Here is a 20,489-nt window from a genome sequence, read left to right on the forward strand (position 1 = left end):
TAAAGACCGTGGCGGCTCACATGAAGGCGCTGTGCCCCTGGGGGGTGCGGTGCACAGGCATGATGTCAGCGTAGGTCTCCTCTAACGACAGCAGCACGTTGCTCGCCCGCTGACCTCCTTGGGCCACGGTCAAGAGGCGGGGAAGGTCTCGGTAAGCGTCTGGGCCGGCAACAATGTCCACCAGCTTCTCACGCTCCAAAAGCTTCGTCTTTAGTCTCTCTGCCATACAACCTGGAAAATGACAAAAAAGAGTCAAAGCGTAAACGAGCATTTGCTGAGTCGCTCTTACGGCACGTCACCGACTGATTCAAAACAAATGCTTCAAAATGTTTCCTTGTGTTGAATCATAAAAGAAACTAAAATCACAGTGCTCTGATCCAGAAATAATACTGAAGTAAAAATGACAGAATAAGTACAGATGTCGGCCTCATCTTTAAAGTCCACAGTCCGTCCAGGGTTTGTATCTCCAGTCGCACATATGATGTTTGTCAAAAAGAAATTCACGAAAAAGGAAGCTATCCAGAAACAGTCAAAGCATTTGCATTGTAACAGGGCTGTGTAACGTGTGACATCACGTCAGTTAGTAACAAATGGACCTTCTTGTGGCAGCTTCCTCTGAGATCAAGTGTCCAGCCAGAACAGATGACCTGCTGCTTCTCAGCATGTCCAGACAGACATCAAATTCAAAGGGATCCTCAGGATGTCTGAAAAATTCGGTCGTGATGTCACGAATAGACTTCACTAAGTCAGCAGTAACATACAGTCGTGTTCAGAATAATAGTAGTGCTATGTGACTAAAAAGATTAATCCAGGTTTTGAGTATATTTCTTATTGTTACATGGGAAACAAGGTACCAGTAGATTCAGTAGATTCTCACAAATCCAACAAGACCAAGCATTCATGATATGCACACTCTTAAGGTTATGAAATTGGGCTATTAGTAAAAAAAAAGTAGAAAAGGGGGTGTTCACAATAATAGTAGTGTGGCATTCAGTCAGTGAGTTCGTCAATTTTGTGGAACAACAGGTGTGAATCAGGTGTCCCCTATTTAAGGATAGTAGTGTGGCATTCAGTCAGTGAGTTCGTCAATTTTGTGGAACAAACAGGTGTGAATCAGGTGTCCCCTATTTAAGGATGAAGCCAGCACCTGTTGAACATGCTTTTCTCTTTGAAGCAAAAGTCAGTAAGTCAGTAACTGCTGACTTAGTGAAGTCAACAGTATATATATATATATATATATATATATATATATATATATATATATATACACATATACATATACACTCAACGTCAGTAACTGCTGACTTAGTGAAGTCAACAGTATATATATATATATATATATATATATATATATATACATATATATATATATATATATATATATACATATACATATACACTCAACAAAAATCTAAACGCAACACTTTTGGTTTTGCTCCCATTTTGTATGAGATGAACTCAAAGATCTAAAACTTTTTCCACATACACAATATCACCATTTCCCTCAAATATTGTTCACAAACCAGTCTAAATCTGTGATAGTGAGCACTTCTCCTTTGCTGAGATAATCCATCCCACCTCACAGGTGTGCCATACCAAGATGCTGATTAGACACCATGATTAGTGCACAGGTGTGCCTTAGACTGTCCACAATAAAAGGCCACTCTGAAAGGTGCAGTTTTGTTTTATTGGGGGGGATACCAGTCAGTATCTGGTGTGACCACCATTTGCCTCATGCAGTGCAACACATCTCCTTCACATAGAGTTGATCTGGTTGTCAATTGTGGCCTGTGGAATGTTGGTCCACTCCTCTTCGATGGCTGTGCGAAGTTGCTGGATATTGGCAGGAACTGGTACACGCTGTCGTATACGCCGGTCCAGAGCATCCCAAACATGCTCAATGGGTGACATGTCCGGTGAGTATGCCGGCCATGCAAGAACTGGGACATTTTCAGCTTCCAAGAATTGTGTACAGATCCTTGCAACATGGGGCCGTGCATTATCCTGCTGCAACATGAGGTGATGTTCTTGGATGTATGGCACAACAATGGGCCTCAGGATCTCGTCACGGTATCTCTGTGCATTCAAAATGCCATCAATAAAATGCACGTGTTCTTCGTCCATAACAGACGCCTGCCCATACCATAACCCCACCGTCACCATGGGCCAGTCGATCCACAACATTGACATCAGAAAACCGCTCACCCACACGACGCCACACACGCTGTCTGCCATCTGCCCTGAACAGTGTGAACCGGGATTCATCCGTGAAGAGAACACCTCTCCAACGTGCCAAACGCCAGTGAATGTGAGCATTTGCCCACTCAACTTGGTTACGACGACGAACTGGAGTCAGGTCGAGACCCCGATGAGGACGACGAGCATGCAGATGAGCTTCCCTGAGATGGTTTCTGACAGTTTGTGCAGAAATTCTTTGGTTATGCAAACCAATTGTTTCAGCAGCTGTCTGAGTGGCTGGTCTCAGACGATCTTGGAGGTGAAAATGCTGGATGTGGAGGTCCTGGGCTGGTGTGGTTACACGTGGTCTGCGGTTGTGAGGCTGGTTGGATGTACTGACAAATTCTCTGAAACGCCTTTGGAGACGGCTTATGGTAGAGAAATGAACATTCAATACATGAGCAACAGCTCTGGTTGACATTCCTGCTGTCAGCATGCCAATTGCACGCTCCCTCAAATCTTGTGACATCTGTGGCATTGTGCTGTGTGATAAAACTGCACCTTTCAGAGTGGCCTTTTATTGTGGACAGTCTAAGGCACACCTGTGCACTAATCATGGTGTCTAATCAGCATCTTGATATGGCACACCTGTGAGGTGGGATGGATTATCTCAGCAAAGGAGAAGTGCTCACTATGACAGATTCAGACTGGTTTGTGAACAATATTTGAGGGAAATGGTGATATTGTGTATGTGGAAAAAGTTTTAGATCTTTCAGTTCATCTCATACAAAATGGGAGCAAAACCAAAAGTGTTGCGTTTATATTTTTGTTGAGTGTATATATACCAACATACATCAAAAAAAGAGAAAGAATTACCTAAAATCCCAATTTTCACTGGTGCTTGAGTCTTTAAGCGCTTCTTCTTCAAGGCCGTGAGAGCTTGTAGTCGATTCCAAATGGTCTGTTCAGCTTTCTCTCTGTTCAAAGAAACCATTGTCAGTCTGTACACTTAAAACTAGATTATTTTAACTGATTAATCTGCTGATTATTTGTAGTGTCATCAATAAGATGTAAACATGTCTTCAGTCTGTTTCAGCCCAACGTAACATCTTCCAACCTGAACTTATTCTCACTAAAACTACAAAAATAAAAGTTCATTACATTACATTAGTACATTAAAGTTCCTGTCAGAGTCGACAAGTTTGTCATGTCACCTTGTTGATATAAACTATTTATGGCTTTTAAAACCAAATGTTTGGGGGGATTAACTGTTCAAACTGGTGCAGTTCTTTATGTTCTGGAATAAAGTTTGTAATATCACCTTTAGTGACATGTAATGTCTAAATGCATGCATATATATATATATATATATATATATATATATATATATATATATATATATATATATATATATTTATTGTGTGGCCGCCAGAAGAGGAGGTACTGCTGGCCCACCACCAGAGGGCGCCCTGCCTGAAGTGCGGGCTTCAGGCACGAGAGGGCGCTGACGCCACGGACACAGCCGGGAGTGACAGCTGTTACTCATTCTTCATCATCCCACTCCATAAAACCCAGACGTCATCTCCACCTCATCGCCGAGATATCGTACTTCAATGGAGGTAATATCCTCAGCCATTTGTGTTTACTTATAAGCTGTATATTGTGAGTGTTTGCAGGAGTACCGGTCCCTCTTCCTGTGGAGGCTGAGTGAGTGCAGGACGGCACTCTTTTCCTCTGAGGGATCACTGTAAATTCATCAGCATATTGAGTGAGGTGGAGGTGGCATTCCCATCGTTATTGTTACTGGGTGTACACACACCCACACTTGACTGTCTTTGTTCTTCGCCAGCAGTACCAGATCCGACAGTCGAGGACGGTGATCACCTGTGAATTCGGGACTTGGCGGCTCCAGTATTCACCAGGTTCGGTGGCGGTGGAAATCGTGTGGTTCCGGCTCTTCTCAGGACAGACGTCTTCTATCCTCGAGCCTGCCCACACGTCACCTTTGTGGATTGACTGTAATCATATTCCGAGATTGTCTGTGTATTCGTTGTGCACCTTCACAACATTAAATTGTTATATTTTGGCTCATCCATTGACCGTTCATTTGCGCCCCCTGTTGTGGGTCCATGTCACTACACTTTCACAACAGGATATCTCGGCCAGCGTCATGGATCCCGAGGGGCGTCATCCATCTGTTGGACAGCCAATGGTAGAGCAGGGTGCACAGGCATCTGCAGGAGGCGTGCTCGGTGAGTTGCAGCAAATCCTCACCGCCTTTACCGCTCGGCTGGATTTGATGTCCGAGCAAAACATCATCCTTAATCGCAGGATGGAGGCTCTCACCGCACAAGTGGAAGCGCGCGATCAGAGCGCTGCTGCGGCTCCTCCTCCTGCCGACCCGGTGCCGGGTATTAACATTCCACTGGTCGTTCAACAAACCCGCCCTCCATCCCCTGAAGCATACATAAGTCCTCCTGAGCCGTACGGGGGTTGTGTGGAGATGTGCGCGGACTTTCTGATGCAGTGTTCGCTCGTCTTTGCACAACGACCCGTGATGTACGCGTCTGACGCCAGCAAGGTGGCTTATGTTATTGCTTTGCTTCGGGGTAAGGCACGCGCCTGGGCTACGGCGCTCTGGGAACAGAACTCACGGTTGTTATCAGCAAACACTGGGTTTGTGGGGGAGTTCAGAACAGTGTTTGATCACCCTAACAGAGGAGAGACCGCTTCAACAATGCTGCTGTCAATGCGACAGGGGCGCCGGTGCGCAGCCGAATATGCAGTCGACTTCCGCATCGCGGCTGCGAGGTCCGGCTGGAATAACGTTGCGCTCAGCGCCGCCTTCATAAACGGACTGTATTTGGGCCTGAAGGAGCATCTGGTAGCTAAGGAGGAACCGCGGGATTTAGATGGGCTTATCGATCTCGTTATACGGTTAGACAATCGGTTGGAGGAACGCCGTCGGGAGCGAGGCGAAGGACGTGGACGGATACGCGCCGTCCCTCTCCCTTCCGGGTTCGAAAAGGGGCCGCCCTCCCCACGCTCCGCAGCCGCAGCGCTCCGTGGGGCAACAGCTCCCCCTGTTGACGTTGTTAGGGAAACGCACAGGGCCAAAATGAGGAGGCTGGTCCGCGGGGAGTGTTTTCTCTGCAGCTCAAAGGAGCACATACAGAAAAACTGCCCCAAACGGCCACAACAACAACCGCCATCAGAGACTGGGCTAAGGGGGGGGTCAAAATATTCACATGGGACACACACAGATTGCCACACGACTCCCAGTTACAATCCTGAGCGGGGATTTAACCCTTCAAGCCCCAGCACTGGTGGACACGGGGTCAGAAGGGAATTTGCTAGACAGCAGATGGGCAAGGGAGGTAGGGCTCCCTCTGGTGGTGCTTCCTTCGCCATTGCAGGTGCGGGCACTAGATGGCACCCTCCTCCCTTTAATCACACACAAGACACAACCAGTAACTCTGGTGGTGTCTGGAAACCATCGGGAGGAGATTTAGTTTTTTGTAACTCCTTCTTCCTCCCGCATGATTTTGGGCTTCCCATGGATGTTGAAGCACAATCCCCGGATTGATTGGCCGTCTGGGGTGGTGGTTCAGTGGAGCGAAACCTGCCATCGGGTGTGTTTAGGATCCTCGGTTCCTCCCGGTTTACAGGCTAAGGAGGAGGTCAAAGTCCCTCCCAATCTAACGGCAGTGCCGGTTGAGTACCACGATCTTGCTGACGTCTTCAGTAAGGATCTGGCACTCACCCTTCCCCCGCACCGTCCGTACGATTGTGCCATTGATTTTTTTTCCAGGCGTTGAGTTCCCGTCCAGCAGGCTGTACAACCTCTCATGACCTGAGCGCGAATCAATGGAGACCTACATCCGGGACTCATTAGCTGCCTGGCTGATGCGGAACTCCAACTCCCCGATGGGGGCAGGTTTCTTTTTTGTGGGCAAGAAAGATGGCGGACTCCGTCCATGCATTGATTACAGGGGGCTGAATGAGATTACGGTTCGCAACCGATACCCGTTGCCATTGTTGGATTCCGTGTTCACCCCCCTGCATGGAGCCAAAATCTTTACGAAGCTGGATCTTAGAAATGCGTATCACCTGGTTCGGATCTGGAAGGGAGACGAATGGAAGACGGCATTTAACACCCCGTTAGGTCACTTTGAGTACCTGGTCATGCCGTTCGGCCTCACCAACGCCCCCACGACGTTCCAAGCCTTGGTTAACGATGTCTTGCGGGACTTCCTGCACCGATTCGTCTTTGTATATCTGGACGATATTCTCATCTTTTCTCCGGATCCTGAGACCCATGTCCAGCATGTACGTCAGGTCCTGCAGCGGTTGTTAGAGAACCGACTGTTTGTGAAGGGCGAGAAGTGCGGGTTTCACCGCACGTCTTTGTCCTTCCTGGGGTTTATCATCTCCTCTAACTCCGTCGCCCCTGATCCGGCCAAGGTTGCGGCGGTGAGAGATTGGCCCCAACCAACAAGCCGTAGGAAGCTGCAACAGTTCCTCGGCTTCGCTAATTTCTATAGGAGGTTCATTAAGGGCTACAGTCAGGTAGTTAGCCCCCTGACAGCCCTGACCTCTCCAAAAGTCCCCTTCACCTGGTCGGATCGGTGCGAAGCCGCATTCAAGGAGTTGAAACGACGGTTCTCTACTGCGCCAGTTTTGGTGCAGCCCGACCCTAGCCGCCAGTTCGTGGTTGAAGTGGACGCCTCTGACTCAGGGATAGGAGCCGTGCTATCCCAGAGCGGAGAGACCGATAAGGTTCTTCACCCGTGTGCCTACTTTTCTCGCAGGTTGACCCCGGCTGAACGAAACTATGACGTCGGCAATCGAGAACTCCTTGCGGTGAAAGAGGCTCTTGAGGAGTGGAGACACCTGTTGGAGGGAGCGTCTGTGCCGTTCACGGTTTTCACTGACCATCGGAACCTGGAGTATATCAGGACCGCCAAGCGGCTGAACCCCAGGCAAGCCCGCTGGTCACTGTTCTTCGGGCGTTTTGACTTCCGGATCACCTATCGCCCCGGGACCAAGAACCAGAGGTCGGATGCCTTGTCCCGGGTACACGAAGAGGAGGTCAAAACTGCACTGTCGGATCCACCGGAGCCCATCCTGCCTGAGTCCACTATCGTGGCCACCCTCACCTTGGACTTGGAGAAGATCGTCCGGGAGGCCCTGGCACGAAGCCCGGACCCGGGAACTGGACCAAAAGACAAGCTATACGTCCCACCAGAGTCCAGGGCTGCAGTCTTGGACTTCTGTCACGGTTCCAAGCTCTCCTGTCATCCAGGGGTGCGAAGGACCGTGGCAGTTGTCCGGCAGCGCTTCTGGTGGGCGTCTATGGAGGCCGACGTCCGGGAGTACATCCAGGCCTGTACCACCTGTGCCAGGGGCAAGGCTGACCACAGGAAGTCCCAAGATCAGCTCCAACCGCTTCCTGTGCCTCATTGCCCCTGGTCCCACATCGGCCTGGATTTTGTCACGGGTCTCCCACCGTCCCAGGGCAACACCACCATCCTCACGATAGTGGACCGATTCTCCAAGGCCGCCCACTTCGTGGCCCTCCTGAAGCTCCCTACGGCCCAGGAGACAGCAGACCTCCTGGTCCACCACGTCGTCCGTCTGCATGGGATACCCACTGACGTAGTCTCGGATCGTGGTCCCCAGTTTTCCTCTCACGTCTGGAGGAGTTTCTGCAGGGAACTGGGGGCCAGCGTGAGCCTCTCATCCGGGTACCATCCACAGACGAACGGACAGGCAGAGCGGGCCAACCAGGAGCTGGAACAGACCCTCCGCTGTGTAACATCCGCGCACCCGACGGCCTGGAGTAACCATCTGGCCTGGATCGAGTATGCGCATAACAGCCAGGTGTCTTCTGCCACCGGCCTCTCCCCATTTGAGGTGTGTTTGGGGTACCAGCCCGCATTATTTCCCGTGGTGGAGGGAGAGGTCAGTGTGCCCTCGGTCCGGGCCCACCTTCGGCGGTACCGTCGGGTGTGGCGCACCGCCCGTTCTGCCTTGTTGAAGGCCCGGACGAGGGCGAAGACCCATGCAGACCGCCGGCGGTCCCCGGCCCCTGCATACCAGCCCGGGCAGGAGGTGTGGTTGTCGACGAAGGACATCCCTCTGCAAGTACAGTCACCGAAACTGATGGACAGGTTCATCGGCCCGTTTCACATCCTCAAGGTCCTCAGCCCTGCCGCAGTGAAGCTCCAGCTCCCAGCTTCACTGCGGATCCACCCGGTGTTCCACGTCTCCAAACTCAAACCAGGAGGCGCCCGTTGAGGGGGGGGTCCTGTTGTGTGGGCCGCCAGAAGAGGAGGTACTGCTGGCCCACCACCAGAGGGCGCCCTGCCCGAAGTGCGGGCTTCAGGCACGAGAGGGCGCTGCAGCCACGGACAAAGCCGGGAGTGACAGCTGTTACTCATTATGTCCTGACAGCTGTCACTCATTCTTCATCATCCCACTCCATAAAACCCAGACGTCATCTCCACCTCATCGCCGAGATATCGTACTTCAATGGAGGTAATATCCTCAGCCATTTGTGTTTACTTATATGCTGTATATTGCTGTGTTTGCAGGAGTACCGGTCCCTCTTCCTGTGGAGGCTGAGTGAGTGCAGGACGGCACTCTTTTCCTCTGAGAGATCACTGTAAATTCATCAGCATATTGAGTGAGAGGTGGAGGTGGCATTCCTACCGTTATTGTTACTGGGTGTACACACACCCACACTTGACTGTCTTTGTTCTTCGCCAGCAGTACCAGATCCGACAGTCGGGGACGGTGATCACCTGGGAATTCGGGACTTGGCGGCTCCAGTATTCACCAGGTTCGGTGGCGGCGGAAATCGTGTGGTTCCGGCTCTTCTCAGGACAGACGTCTTCTATCCTCGAGCCTGCCCACACGTCACCTTTGTGGACTGACTGTAATCATATTCTGAGATTGTCTATGTATTCGTTGTGCACCTTCACAACATTAAATTGTTATATTTTGGCTCATCCATTGACCGTTCATTTGCGCCCCCTGTTGTGGGTCCGTGTCACTACACTTTCACAACAATATATATATATATACATATATATATATATATATATACACACATATATATATACACATATATATATATATATATACACACACACACACACAATATCTCAATAGCCTCAATATCTTAAAATAAAAATCAGTTTTTCTTCAATTCAGCCTATGATCATAGGTTTACATACACTCATTGACAAAAATAAATAAATAAGACATTTACAGTAGAGTTCACAATAATAGTAGTGCTATGTGACTAAAAAGATTAATCCAGGTTTTGAGTATATTTCTTATTGTTACATGGGAAACAAGGTACCAGTAGATTCAGTAGATTCTCACAAATCCAACAAGACCAAGCATTCATGATATGCACACTCTTAACGCTATGAAATTGGGCTATTAGTAAAAAAAAAAAGTAGAAAAGGTAAAAGGTGGTGTTCACAATAATACAACCCCTGGCAAAAATTATGGAATCAACAAAGGCACTGGGGAGATGGCTGTCATTACATCATCAATAAATGCACAAGTTTCCGTTGATATTTTGGACACTTTTCTGATGTTTAAGGATGATGAAATCATTTTTCAAGAAGATAATGCATCTTGCCATAGATCAAAAACTGTGAAAACATTCCTTGCAAAAAGACACATAGGGTCAATTTCATGACATAGGGTTAATGTCAACGAGCAGATGTGATTTGATGCAGGTGTTAGTTTTGGGGATGAAAATTTACAGGGTGATTCCATAATTTATTCCTCAGAATTGAGAGTCCTTATTTTTTTCCTCTGCTTGGTCTAAAAAAGTAACCGTTACTGACTGCCACAATCTTTTTTTCTTGATTTCGTATAGTGTTTCTTAAAGCCAGAAAGTTGCCATTTGAAATTACTTTAGTTTTGTGTCATGTCTGTGATCTGCTTTTTTTTCTACAAAATTAAACAACTGAATGAACATCCTCCGAGGCCGGTGATTCCATAATTTTTGCCAGGGGTTGTAGTAGCATCTGCTGTTGATGCTACAAACTCAAAACTATTAAGTTCAAACTGCTTTTTTAGCAATCCTGTGAATCACTAAACTAGTATTTAGTTGTATAACCAGTTTTTCATGATTTCTTCACATCTGCGAGGCATGGAGTCAACCAACTTGTGGCACCTTTCAGCTGTTATTCCACTCCAAGATTCTTTAACAACATTCCACAATTCATTCACATTTCTTGGTTTTGCTTCAGAAACAGCTTTTTTGTTGTCACCCCACAAGTTGTCAATTGGATTTAGGTCCGGTGATTGGGCAGGCCACTCCAAAACAATTTTGTTGGTCTGGAACAAAGATTTTGCTTGTTTACTAGTGTGCTTCAGGTCATTGTCTTGTTGAAACACCCATTTCAAGGGCATGCCCTCTTCAGCATAAGGCAACATGACCTCTTCAAGTATTCTGACATATCCAAACTGATCCATGATACCTGGTATGCGATATATAGGCCCAACACCATAGTAGGAGAAACATGCCCATATCATGATGCTTGCACCACCATGCTTCACTGTCTTCACCTGTGGCTTGAATTCAGAGTTTGGGGGTCGTCTCACAAACTGTCTGCGGCCCTTGGACCCAAAAAGAACAATTCAGTCCACAAAATATTCCTCCATTTCTCTTTAGGCCAGTTGATGTGTTCTTTGGCAAATTGCAACCTCTTCTGCACATGTCTTTTATTTAACAGAGGGACTTTGTGGGGGATTCTTGCAAATAAATTAGCTTCACCCAGGCGTCTTCTAACTGTCACAGCACTCACAAGAATTTTTAAAAACTGAGGTAACAGTGAGATTGGCCTGTAGTATAAAAAACCATGTTTAATGATACAATCAATTATACATATCAAAATTAAAACATATCAAAATTATTGTAGTCAGTTTTTTTTTCCTTTTAGTTTATGGGGTATGTTAATTATTTCATATTCATCAGTTTCTCTGATAAACACTGAATCTGAAAGGTTATCCCAGGAACTCATTGGACATTACAATTAAGTTTCTAATTTTTTCCCGCGTTGGCATCATTATGGCAATCATTATAATGATCTACCATAGCTTTCTTTTCCTTAACAACTGTATCAGTATTTTTTTTTCCATTGAATCACTGTAATACTGCCTTTTGCAAGATCACATAACATTTGTTAACTTGTTTTTATATGTCTTATATTTAGTCAATGGTAAATGGATTGCATTTACAGTAGTGTTCAGAATAATACTAGTTCTATGTGACTAAAAAGATTAATCCAGGTTTTGAGTATATTTCTTATTGTTACATGGGAAACAAGGTACCAGTAGATTCAGTAGATTCTCACAAATCCAACAAGACCAAGCATTTATGATATGCACACTCTTAAGGCTATGAAATTGGGCTATTAGTAAAAAAGTAGAAAAGGGGGTGTTCACAATAATAGTAGCATCTGCTGTTGATGCTACAAACTCAAAGCTATTATGTTCAAACTGCTTTTTTAGCAATCCTGTGAATCACTAAACTAATATTTAGTTGTATAACCACAGTTTTTCATGATTTCTTCACATCTGCGAGGCATTACTTTTGTTGGTTTGGAACCAAGATTTTGCATGTTTACTAGTGTGTTTGGGGTCTGAACAATGTCTTGAACATCCCATTTTCCTCAGGCTTTCAAAGAGAAAAGCATGTTCAACAGGTGCTGCCTTCATCCTTAAATAGGCGACACCTGATTCACACCTGTTTGTTCCACAAAACTGACAAACTCACTGACTGAATGTCACACTACTATTATTGTGAACACCACCTTTTCTACGTTTTTTTTTTTTACTAATAGCCCAATTTCATAACCTTAAGAGTGTGCATATCATGAATGCTTTGTCTTGTTGGATTTGTGAGAATCTACTGAATCTACTGGTACCTTGTTTCCCATGTAACAATAAGAAATATACTCAAAACCTGGATTAATCTTTTTAGTCACATAGCACTACTGTTATTCTGAACACTACTGCCACGGAGCTTTCGATGATTTCTTTGAACCCTTGTTTTTATTGGACTCAGTGATGTCTGACAGGAAAACATTTCTCAATAACTTTTAATTTATTGTGCTTTCTGTAATCAACACAGACACATGACACATTTATTAGTGAGAGATAAAAATGTACAAGTTGTACATTGGAAGCACATCATTCAGACACAGAACATAATTTATCCGCTCAAAAATAACTTAAAAATAATAATAATGGTACAATCCAAATCCAGATTCAAAAAAAAAAAAAAAAAAAAAAAAAAAAAAAAAAAAAATCACAGACTACTCCCACATGTACTGGAGTGTCAGTACTACCAGTTTCCATAGTAACCATTACGTAAGGACATCACGATACAATAATTTCAAAACAAATAACATTTTTAAGAACCTTGGGACACGGGGGTTTAACAAACCTATTTCTTGTAGTAGTAGATACTTCAACACAATACTCAAGGTGAGGCGTAACGCACATTTTATACAACCAAACAAAAAAAATGAATGTGAGATTGATGTGAGAGAAGATCCGTAAAAAAAAAACACTTGACCTGTATGTTTGGAAAAGCATAATTTATCGTAACGGTATAAATTACAGCCATGCCCACTCAGATGACTCAACGGGCCTCTGAGCTTCCTGTGAGTGATCCTGATCAACTACAGCCCTGCTCTCACTTTCCTGGATATCCTTCCCTGACGGTCCTTGCTCATACCTTCAAAACCTTCAGACTGTCAGCTGTCACTGCACCATCCAGCACACAGTACAACACAATGTTCTGCAGATCAGAAACAGGATCAGACATTTACAGAAGCCTGAAATGTCTCAGAGGTATTTCTGGACAACAGCAGATTTTACAATCATCCATTCAAACAACTATAACTGCAAGTTACTGCGAGGTGAAGCCTCTTTGCCTCGTCGCCCAGGTCCAGATGAATACCCAATCTGTCACCCTGAGCTGAGAGAACACTGGTTTCACGAACAGCCCAGAAACCACCAAGGCTCAAGCCACACCAACGTTCAAGAGATTACATTTGGTCCAGTTACTGTTTTTTTCCAAGTCAGCTGCGGCGTGGTAACTTAAAATTATGCTTCTGCAACTCTGCGGGCATCCAATGATGTTGACGTGCATGGCAGTTTTGAAGCTCTCTGTCTCGTTTTTATGCAATTTCTGGATTATGCTTTTTCTGGATTAATTTGTCCCTCAACAAGCTCTTTTTTCGACAATCATCAACCTCCAAACCAAAAGATAATGTGTACAATTTCCTCCATGAACTGCAGGTCATTTGAACACCTTCATAGTTTTTTGACTCTGTGTTGTTGTATAAACAATCTTTGTTTTCAGGTCATTTGAGAGTTGTTTAGAAGCTCCCATGTTGGTACTCATTAGAAGAGATGCAAAGAGGGGAAACATTTGCAAATGGCCACCTTAAATACCCTTTCTCATGATTGGATTCACCTGTGTAAGGAGGTCAAGGGTCAGTGAGCTTACCAAACCAATTTTGTGGTCCAATAATTAGTGCTAAATGTATTTGAATCAATAAAATGACAAGGGTGCCCAAATTTATGCACCTGCCTAATTTTGTTTAAATAATTATTGCACACTTTCTGTAAATACGAGAAACTTCATTTCACTTCTCAAACATCAGTGGTGTTTGTCTGCTATATGATATATTTAACTGAAATTTCTGATCCAGACAACCAATGAGTTATAAAGGTAAATCATAAAAATTATCAGGGGTGCCCAAAATTTTGCATACAACTGTAATACTTTAATGCCTACATAAAGTCAAATCTTGATCCAGAATCTAGATTCAGATCCAGATCAACTCCAAAATTTAATGGAGACTCCCATGGCCTAATATGTATCAGTGGTGAAAATTTGGTGAGAATCTGTGAAATACTTTTGAAGTAATCCTTCAACGACTATATAAAGTGAAAAGATTGTTCAACATCATGGTTTAGGGGAAGGATACAAAAAGCTATCTCAGAGATTTCAGCTGTCAGTTTCCATTGTGAGGAACATAGTGAGGAAATGGAAGACCACAGGCACAGTACTAGTTAACCCTCTGGGGCTATCGCCGTCTAAGACCAAGTATTACAAAATTATAAATAACTTTTTAATGATATGAGATAGAAACTTACTTTTTTTTGCTGAAATTTAACTCTGCGGACTTTCGAGCCAGCCATCGGCCATCTTTGTACTCCTCATAGAAGCTGTGATGACATGTGCAATGTGAGTGTTCAATCGGAATTGGTTCACCGTCACATGGTTTTCCAAAATCCAATCGTAGGGCAGATTTACCTCACGTGAAAAGCCAAAGATCATTTTCAGGAGTGATATGTTACTACTTGGCCTGTTTGAATAGCCCCCTGGGTGCTCCAATGAGTACATACTATTAGTACATACTCAGTGCGCCCTGCGCCATTACTCACAGCGATCAGTTAAAGCAGACAGAGAGCCTCTGATGACAATCTCACGTGAAAGCTGCTTTAGGAGCAGCACAGAACAGTCCAAAACAGAGTAGAAGTTTGTGTTGTAAGCTTTGTGTAATAGCAGGTAGAAATTGCTTTGAGATGAAGACAAAAAAAAACCGCATAGACCATTTTGTATATATTGTTCAAAATGTGCATTTGTGTTTATTGTTTGAACCTTTTTGTTGTACAGACCTCACAATTTACCTTTATAAAGTGTCAAAACAGTTGTTTATTATAGTTTGCTGTGTGTTTTGAACAAATGTGTGGAAAATTATTTTCTGCTTCTCTTTTTTATTTTTGTCTGTAAACCTTTATTACACAACAAAAGCATATATATTCTGAAAACACAGGTTGTCCTGAAAAAAAGAGACATAAAACTTGATTGTGGGATGCAGGGAGAGCTGTTAACAGGAATAATAAAACATTTATGTCAGGCGAGTGAACTGCAAAAAAAATGCCCTCGGACCCCAGAGGGTTAAGGCCCGAAGTGGCAGGCCAAGAAAAATCTCAGATAAAGCTGAACCAAAGGATGGTGAGAACAGTCATAGTCAACCCACATAAGGTGCTGTGGACTGATGAAACTGAAATTGAGTTATTTGGACGTAAGGGGCAGCATGCATGGCTGAAAAACAACACAGGATTCCAAGAAAAACACATGCTGTGGGGCTGTGTGGCCAGTACAGGGACTGGGAATCTTGTTAAAGTTGAGGGTCACATGGATTCCAGTCAATATCAGCAGATTCTTGAGAACAATGTTCATGAATCAGTGACAAAGTTGAAGTTACGCTGGGGCTGGATCTTTCAACAAGACAATGACCCTAAACACTGCTCAACATCTACTAAGTCATTCATGCAGAAGAACAAGTGTAACATTCTGGAATGGCCATCTCAGTCCCCAGACCTGAATATTATTGAAAATCTGTGGTGTGATTTTAAGTGGGCTGTCCATGCTCAGAAACCAATAAGCCTGAGATGTTTTGTAAAGAAGAATGGTCCAAAATACCTTCAACCAGAATCCAGACTCTCATTGGAAGCTATAGGAAGCATTTAGAGGCTGTTATTTCTGCAAAAGGAGGATCTACTAAATATTGATATATTTTTTCTGTTGGGGTGCCCAAATTTATGCACCTACCTAATTTTGGTTAAAGAATTATTGCACACTTTCTGTAAATCCTATAAACTTCATTTCACTTGTCAAATATCACTGTGTTTGTCTGCTATATGATATATTTAACTGAAATTACTGATCCAAACAACCAATGATTTATAAAAAGAAAATCATGGAAATCATCAGGGGTGCCCAAACTTTTGCATACAATTCTATGTATCTGTGTTGAAACTTTCATCAAAATCCATGAAGTAGTTATGACTTAATACTTGAAAAAGCATACATAAAGTGAAATCTTGATACAGAATCTGAATTCGGATCTAGATCACCTCCAAAATTTAATGGAGTCTTCCATGGCCTAATGTGTATCCGTGTTAAAAAATTTCCTCAAAATCCATGCAGTAGTTTTGACGTAATCCTGCTAAGGGACAAACAAACAGACAAATAAATGCAGGTGATTTTATTACGTCCTTAGCGGACATAATAATCAAAATCAGCTGGCTTCTAGTTTCAACAGGACAAAGACGACTCCAAACAAATAGAAAAGCTTGTTGTTGAATAAATACAAAAGCTTAGGTTAAGCTTCTGCAATGGTCTTTGCAAAGTCCTGAACTCAACCCTGTCAAAAATATCTGCACTCTGCTAAAAAGTCACATCCTTGTCGAGAAACCAACAAATTTAACTGAATTCCACCAAATCCACCAAGAAGAGAGGTCCAACATCCAACAGCATCCTGTCAGTCGTGTGATGACGGTGCCCACATCTGGTCACAGTCAAACTTCCAAAGATAATATGAGGGTACTGTTTGTATACAACAGAACCCGTACTGATTTCAGAAAACCAAAAATAAATTAAAACTTGTGCACCAGATTCTTGAATGTTCTTTTTACCCCAGAAAACAAATAAATTAAGGAATGAAAGAAAGAAAAAACAAATACTGCTGTGACATGATGAGTGTGTGTTTACTTCTTACCACATTCTAAAGAATTCTATCTGTAATTTGGGACATAATTTTACCTTATGGAGCATGTGACCAGAAGGACAACATCTGCCTGTAAGAAAGACATTTTGAGTTAGTTGGCATCGAGTTAGATCAAACAGACAGACAAATACAGAATGTGAATAATAACTATGAGCTAATGTGTAAGTAAAAAGTAAAGGTTTATTGATCTCGACTTTGGGAACGATGACGTGATCTTTGTGGACTCAGATCCTCTAATTGCAGCGCGTGAGAAGCTGAGTGAGGAATCAGAGTGTCTGGGTTTGAGATGTCCCTGCATCAAGACAAAGATCCAGGTGATTTTCTGGACTCAGCCATGAGAAGTGAATCTGTATGAGGTGAAAGTGTTGAACTTGTGGAGACATTCACTGAACTGAACAGTGACATACATGTCCTTGGGTCCTCAGACTTTGAGATGGAGAGACACCTGAGAAGAACTTAAGAAATCATGAGGTTGCTGGACAAAAGTGTTTGTTGATGGTGATACAGTATATCTGCAGGAGAACGAAGGTTGAAGTCTTTAGGGTGCTGGTGCTTCCTGTCTTATTCCAAGTTTGTGAGACTTGGACCATAATCAGTGACATAAAGCAACAACTGGACAGATGTCTGTTATTAGGTCTCTTCGGAGGATCATTGGGTACTGCTGAAATTACTTCATGTCAAACAAACTCAGGCAGAGTATCGGTAAAGCAGCATCAGCTTCGACACTTTCATCAAGTGCTGCAGGGACACTGGGTGAGATCCTTAATCCCCAAGTTGCTCCCGCCATATTGTGAGCACCTTGCCTGGCAGCACCCTGATATCAATCAATGTGTATGTGAGACATCACTGCAAAGGGCTATGACATGAAATCATTAACCACAATCAAGTGTCAACTGAGTGTTGAGGACCTCAGTGACTGGAGGCAGCCAAGCAGATGCCTACGTATCACATGGTTGTGGCACAGTGATGGTTATCTTTGAGGGTGGGGATGGACCAGCTGTTTGCCTGGGTGGTTGCCACCCAGGACCCAAGCTGTGTGGTGGATGCAGCATGCTTCTATTTTTAACTCATTATCTGAAATCAGGTCTTTGTTTTTGTCCAAACTGAGATCCTGATTAATCTTCAGTGGTAACAGTGACATCTTCAGGCGGGTATCCACCTTGACCAGCAGTGGAGTGGAAGCCACCAAAGACTCTGAAGGAGTTAGCCTGTTTGTTGCATCTCTCCACATTCAGGGATTCATGGACCAGAGAATGAACAGGATTTGCTTTGATTTACAGCCTCACAGTGATTTGAACTCTATATTGAGAGCAGCATGTTCAATTAAACTAGCAGATTTCTCAAGTGTGCTGTAGTGGCAGACAGCAGCCAGTGGGGGTCGCTGTAAGTACCTGGTGGAGCTCAGAGGTCCGTTTGTAGCCGTTCTTCTGTAAAATGGACCAGGCGATGTCCGTGTCGTTGACGTTCATTTGACACCCGTAGGTCTCAAAGTAGACTGAGGAAAGAACAGAGCAGCTCGGTCACCTTTTCCGGTGTCGCTGATCGAACGGTTCCTCCTAAAAATCAGTCCACCTTCACTGTGCATGCGTCATTTCTGTGCATCACCACAGTTCACGGATTATCACCTCATTTCTGTTTCAAACTGCCTCCAGTCATCATCTTTCTGAGCAACAGATATCTGAAGCTTTTGTACAACAATCATTTCCACATAAATTCAGCATTACGAGGTCTATTATCAATCAATCAATTTTTTTTTTTATATAGCGCCAAATCACAACAGTTGCCCCAAGGCGCTTTATATTGTAAGGCAAGGCCATACAATAATTATGTAAAACCCCAACGGTCAAAACGACCCCCTGTGAGCAAGCACTTGGCTACAGTGGGAAGGAAAAACTCCCTTTTAACAGGAAGAAACCTCCAGCAGAACCAGGCTCAGGGAGGGGCAGTCTTCTGTTGGGACTGGTTGGGGCTGAGGGAGAGAACCAGGAAAAAGACATGCTGTGGAGGGGAGCAGAGATCGATCACTAATGATTAAATGCAGAGTGGTGCATACAGAGCAAAAAGAGAAAGAAACAGTGCATCATGGGAACCCCCCAGCAGTCTACGTCTATAGCAGCATAACTAAGGGATGGTTCAGGGTCACCTGATCCAGCCCTAACTATAAGCTTTAGCAAAAAGGAAAGTTTTAAGCCTAATCTTAAAAGTAGAGAGGGTGTCTGTCTCCCTGATCTGAACTGGGAGCTGGTTCCACAGGAGAGGAGCCTGAAAGCTGAAGGCTCTGCCTCCCATTCTACTCTTACAAAACCTAGGAACTACAAGTAAGCCTGCAGTCTGAGAGCGAAGCGCTCTATTGGGGTGATATGGTACTACGAGGTCCCTAAGATAAGATGGGACCTGATTATTCAAAACCTTGTAAGTAAGAAGAATTTTAAATTCTATTCTAGAATTAACAGGAAGCCAATGAAGAGAGGCCAATATGGGTGAGATATGCTCTCTCCTTCTAGTCCCCGTCAGTACTCTAGCTGCAGCATTTTGAATTAACTGAAGGCTTTTTAGGGAACTTTTAGGACAACCTGATAATAATGAATTACAATAGTCCAGCCTAGAGGAAATAAATGCATGAATTAGTTTTTCAGCATCACTCTGAGACAAGACCTTTCTAATTTTAGAGATATTGCGTAAATGCAAAAAAGCAGTCCTACATATTTGTTTAATATGCGCTTTGAATGACATATCCTGATCAAGATCAAGAGTTTTTTCACGCCTGTCGGTTACGTCATTCGCCTGTGGACAGTCTTTGAGTGAGGAGTCGCCCACCCTCTCGTTGATTTTTTCATTGTTTAGGAATGGCTCAGAGACTGCTGCTTTGTTTGATCCAATTTTTTCAAAACTCTAAGGCACAACTGAGTGGACACCATTCGATAAATTCAGCTGGTTTTAACAGCTGATGAGAGATTTTGGTCTGGTAGTGTCGCCGTAAGGACGGCCCATGGCGCCTGACGGCGATCTGCGCTTCGAGGCGGCAGCGTCTCGCCGTTTCAAGTTGAAAACTTCCACATTTCAGGCTCTGTTGACCCAGTAAGTCGTCAGAGAACAGAGAACTTTCAGAAGAAGCCGGCATGAGGAGTTTATTCGTACATTCCATTGTTAATGGACATTTTGTAATGAAAGAACGTGCGGGCAGGGTCGCATGTCGGGCCGGACCCGACCGCGGGGGGTCGCAACAGGAAAAACACCTCCGTTGGAAACCTTAACGGGCAAGTTGGAACATGCCCAAGCTGTTAAACAATTTCTCAGTTACTCACTTGTTGAAAGCCATCAAAAGCCGCCTGAATTTTACAAATGGTTTTCAACACGGAGGTGTTTTTCCTGTCGCGGCGCACACAGATTCGCCGAGTTGTCACGGAAACGACTCGGCGAATTTGCGCGCACGTCTTTCATTACAAAATGTCCTTAAACAGTGGAATGTCCACATAAAGTCCTCATGCCGGCCTCTTCTGAATCTTCTCTGTTCTCTCATGACGTCCTGGGTGAATTAAGCCTTAAATTAGGATGTTTTCAGGTCGAAACAGGCCAACGACGGCGCCTGGAAGCGCTGCACGACGTCCTGCTCTGTGGGAAGTCCTTACACCGACAGAAACACCCCGTAATCTCTCATCAGCCGTTAAACTTTTCACTGAAAACCAG

The 20,489-nt window shown here is 44.4% G+C and overlaps 1 protein-coding gene across 3 annotated transcripts in view; it reads right to left on the reverse strand.

Moving 5' to 3' along the window:
* cdk5rap1 (CDK5 regulatory subunit associated protein 1) overlaps nt 1–20,489 on the reverse strand; it is a 50,028-nt gene that overhangs the window by 24,892 nt on the left and 4,647 nt on the right. For all 3 annotated transcript variants that reach the window (XR_004559828.1, XM_034167490.1, XM_034167489.1), the window contains exons 2-5: nt 18,194–18,297; nt 16,838–16,872; nt 3,055–3,155; nt 21–231 (exon numbers count right to left, since the gene is read on the reverse strand). Coding sequence is in view for 2 of the 3 variants with exons in the window: in XM_034167490.1 (XP_034023381.1) it covers nt 21–231; nt 3,055–3,155; nt 16,838–16,872; nt 18,194–18,297 (451 nt within the window). In the remaining variant the exon portion in view is untranslated. The remainder of the gene's footprint in view (nt 1–20; nt 232–3,054; nt 3,156–16,837; nt 16,873–18,193; nt 18,298–20,489) is intronic.

This window comes from Thalassophryne amazonica, chromosome 3, assembly GCF_902500255.1.
Source record: "Thalassophryne amazonica chromosome 3, fThaAma1.1, whole genome shotgun sequence".
Taxonomy (NCBI): Eukaryota; Metazoa; Chordata; class Actinopteri; order Batrachoidiformes; family Batrachoididae; genus Thalassophryne; species Thalassophryne amazonica.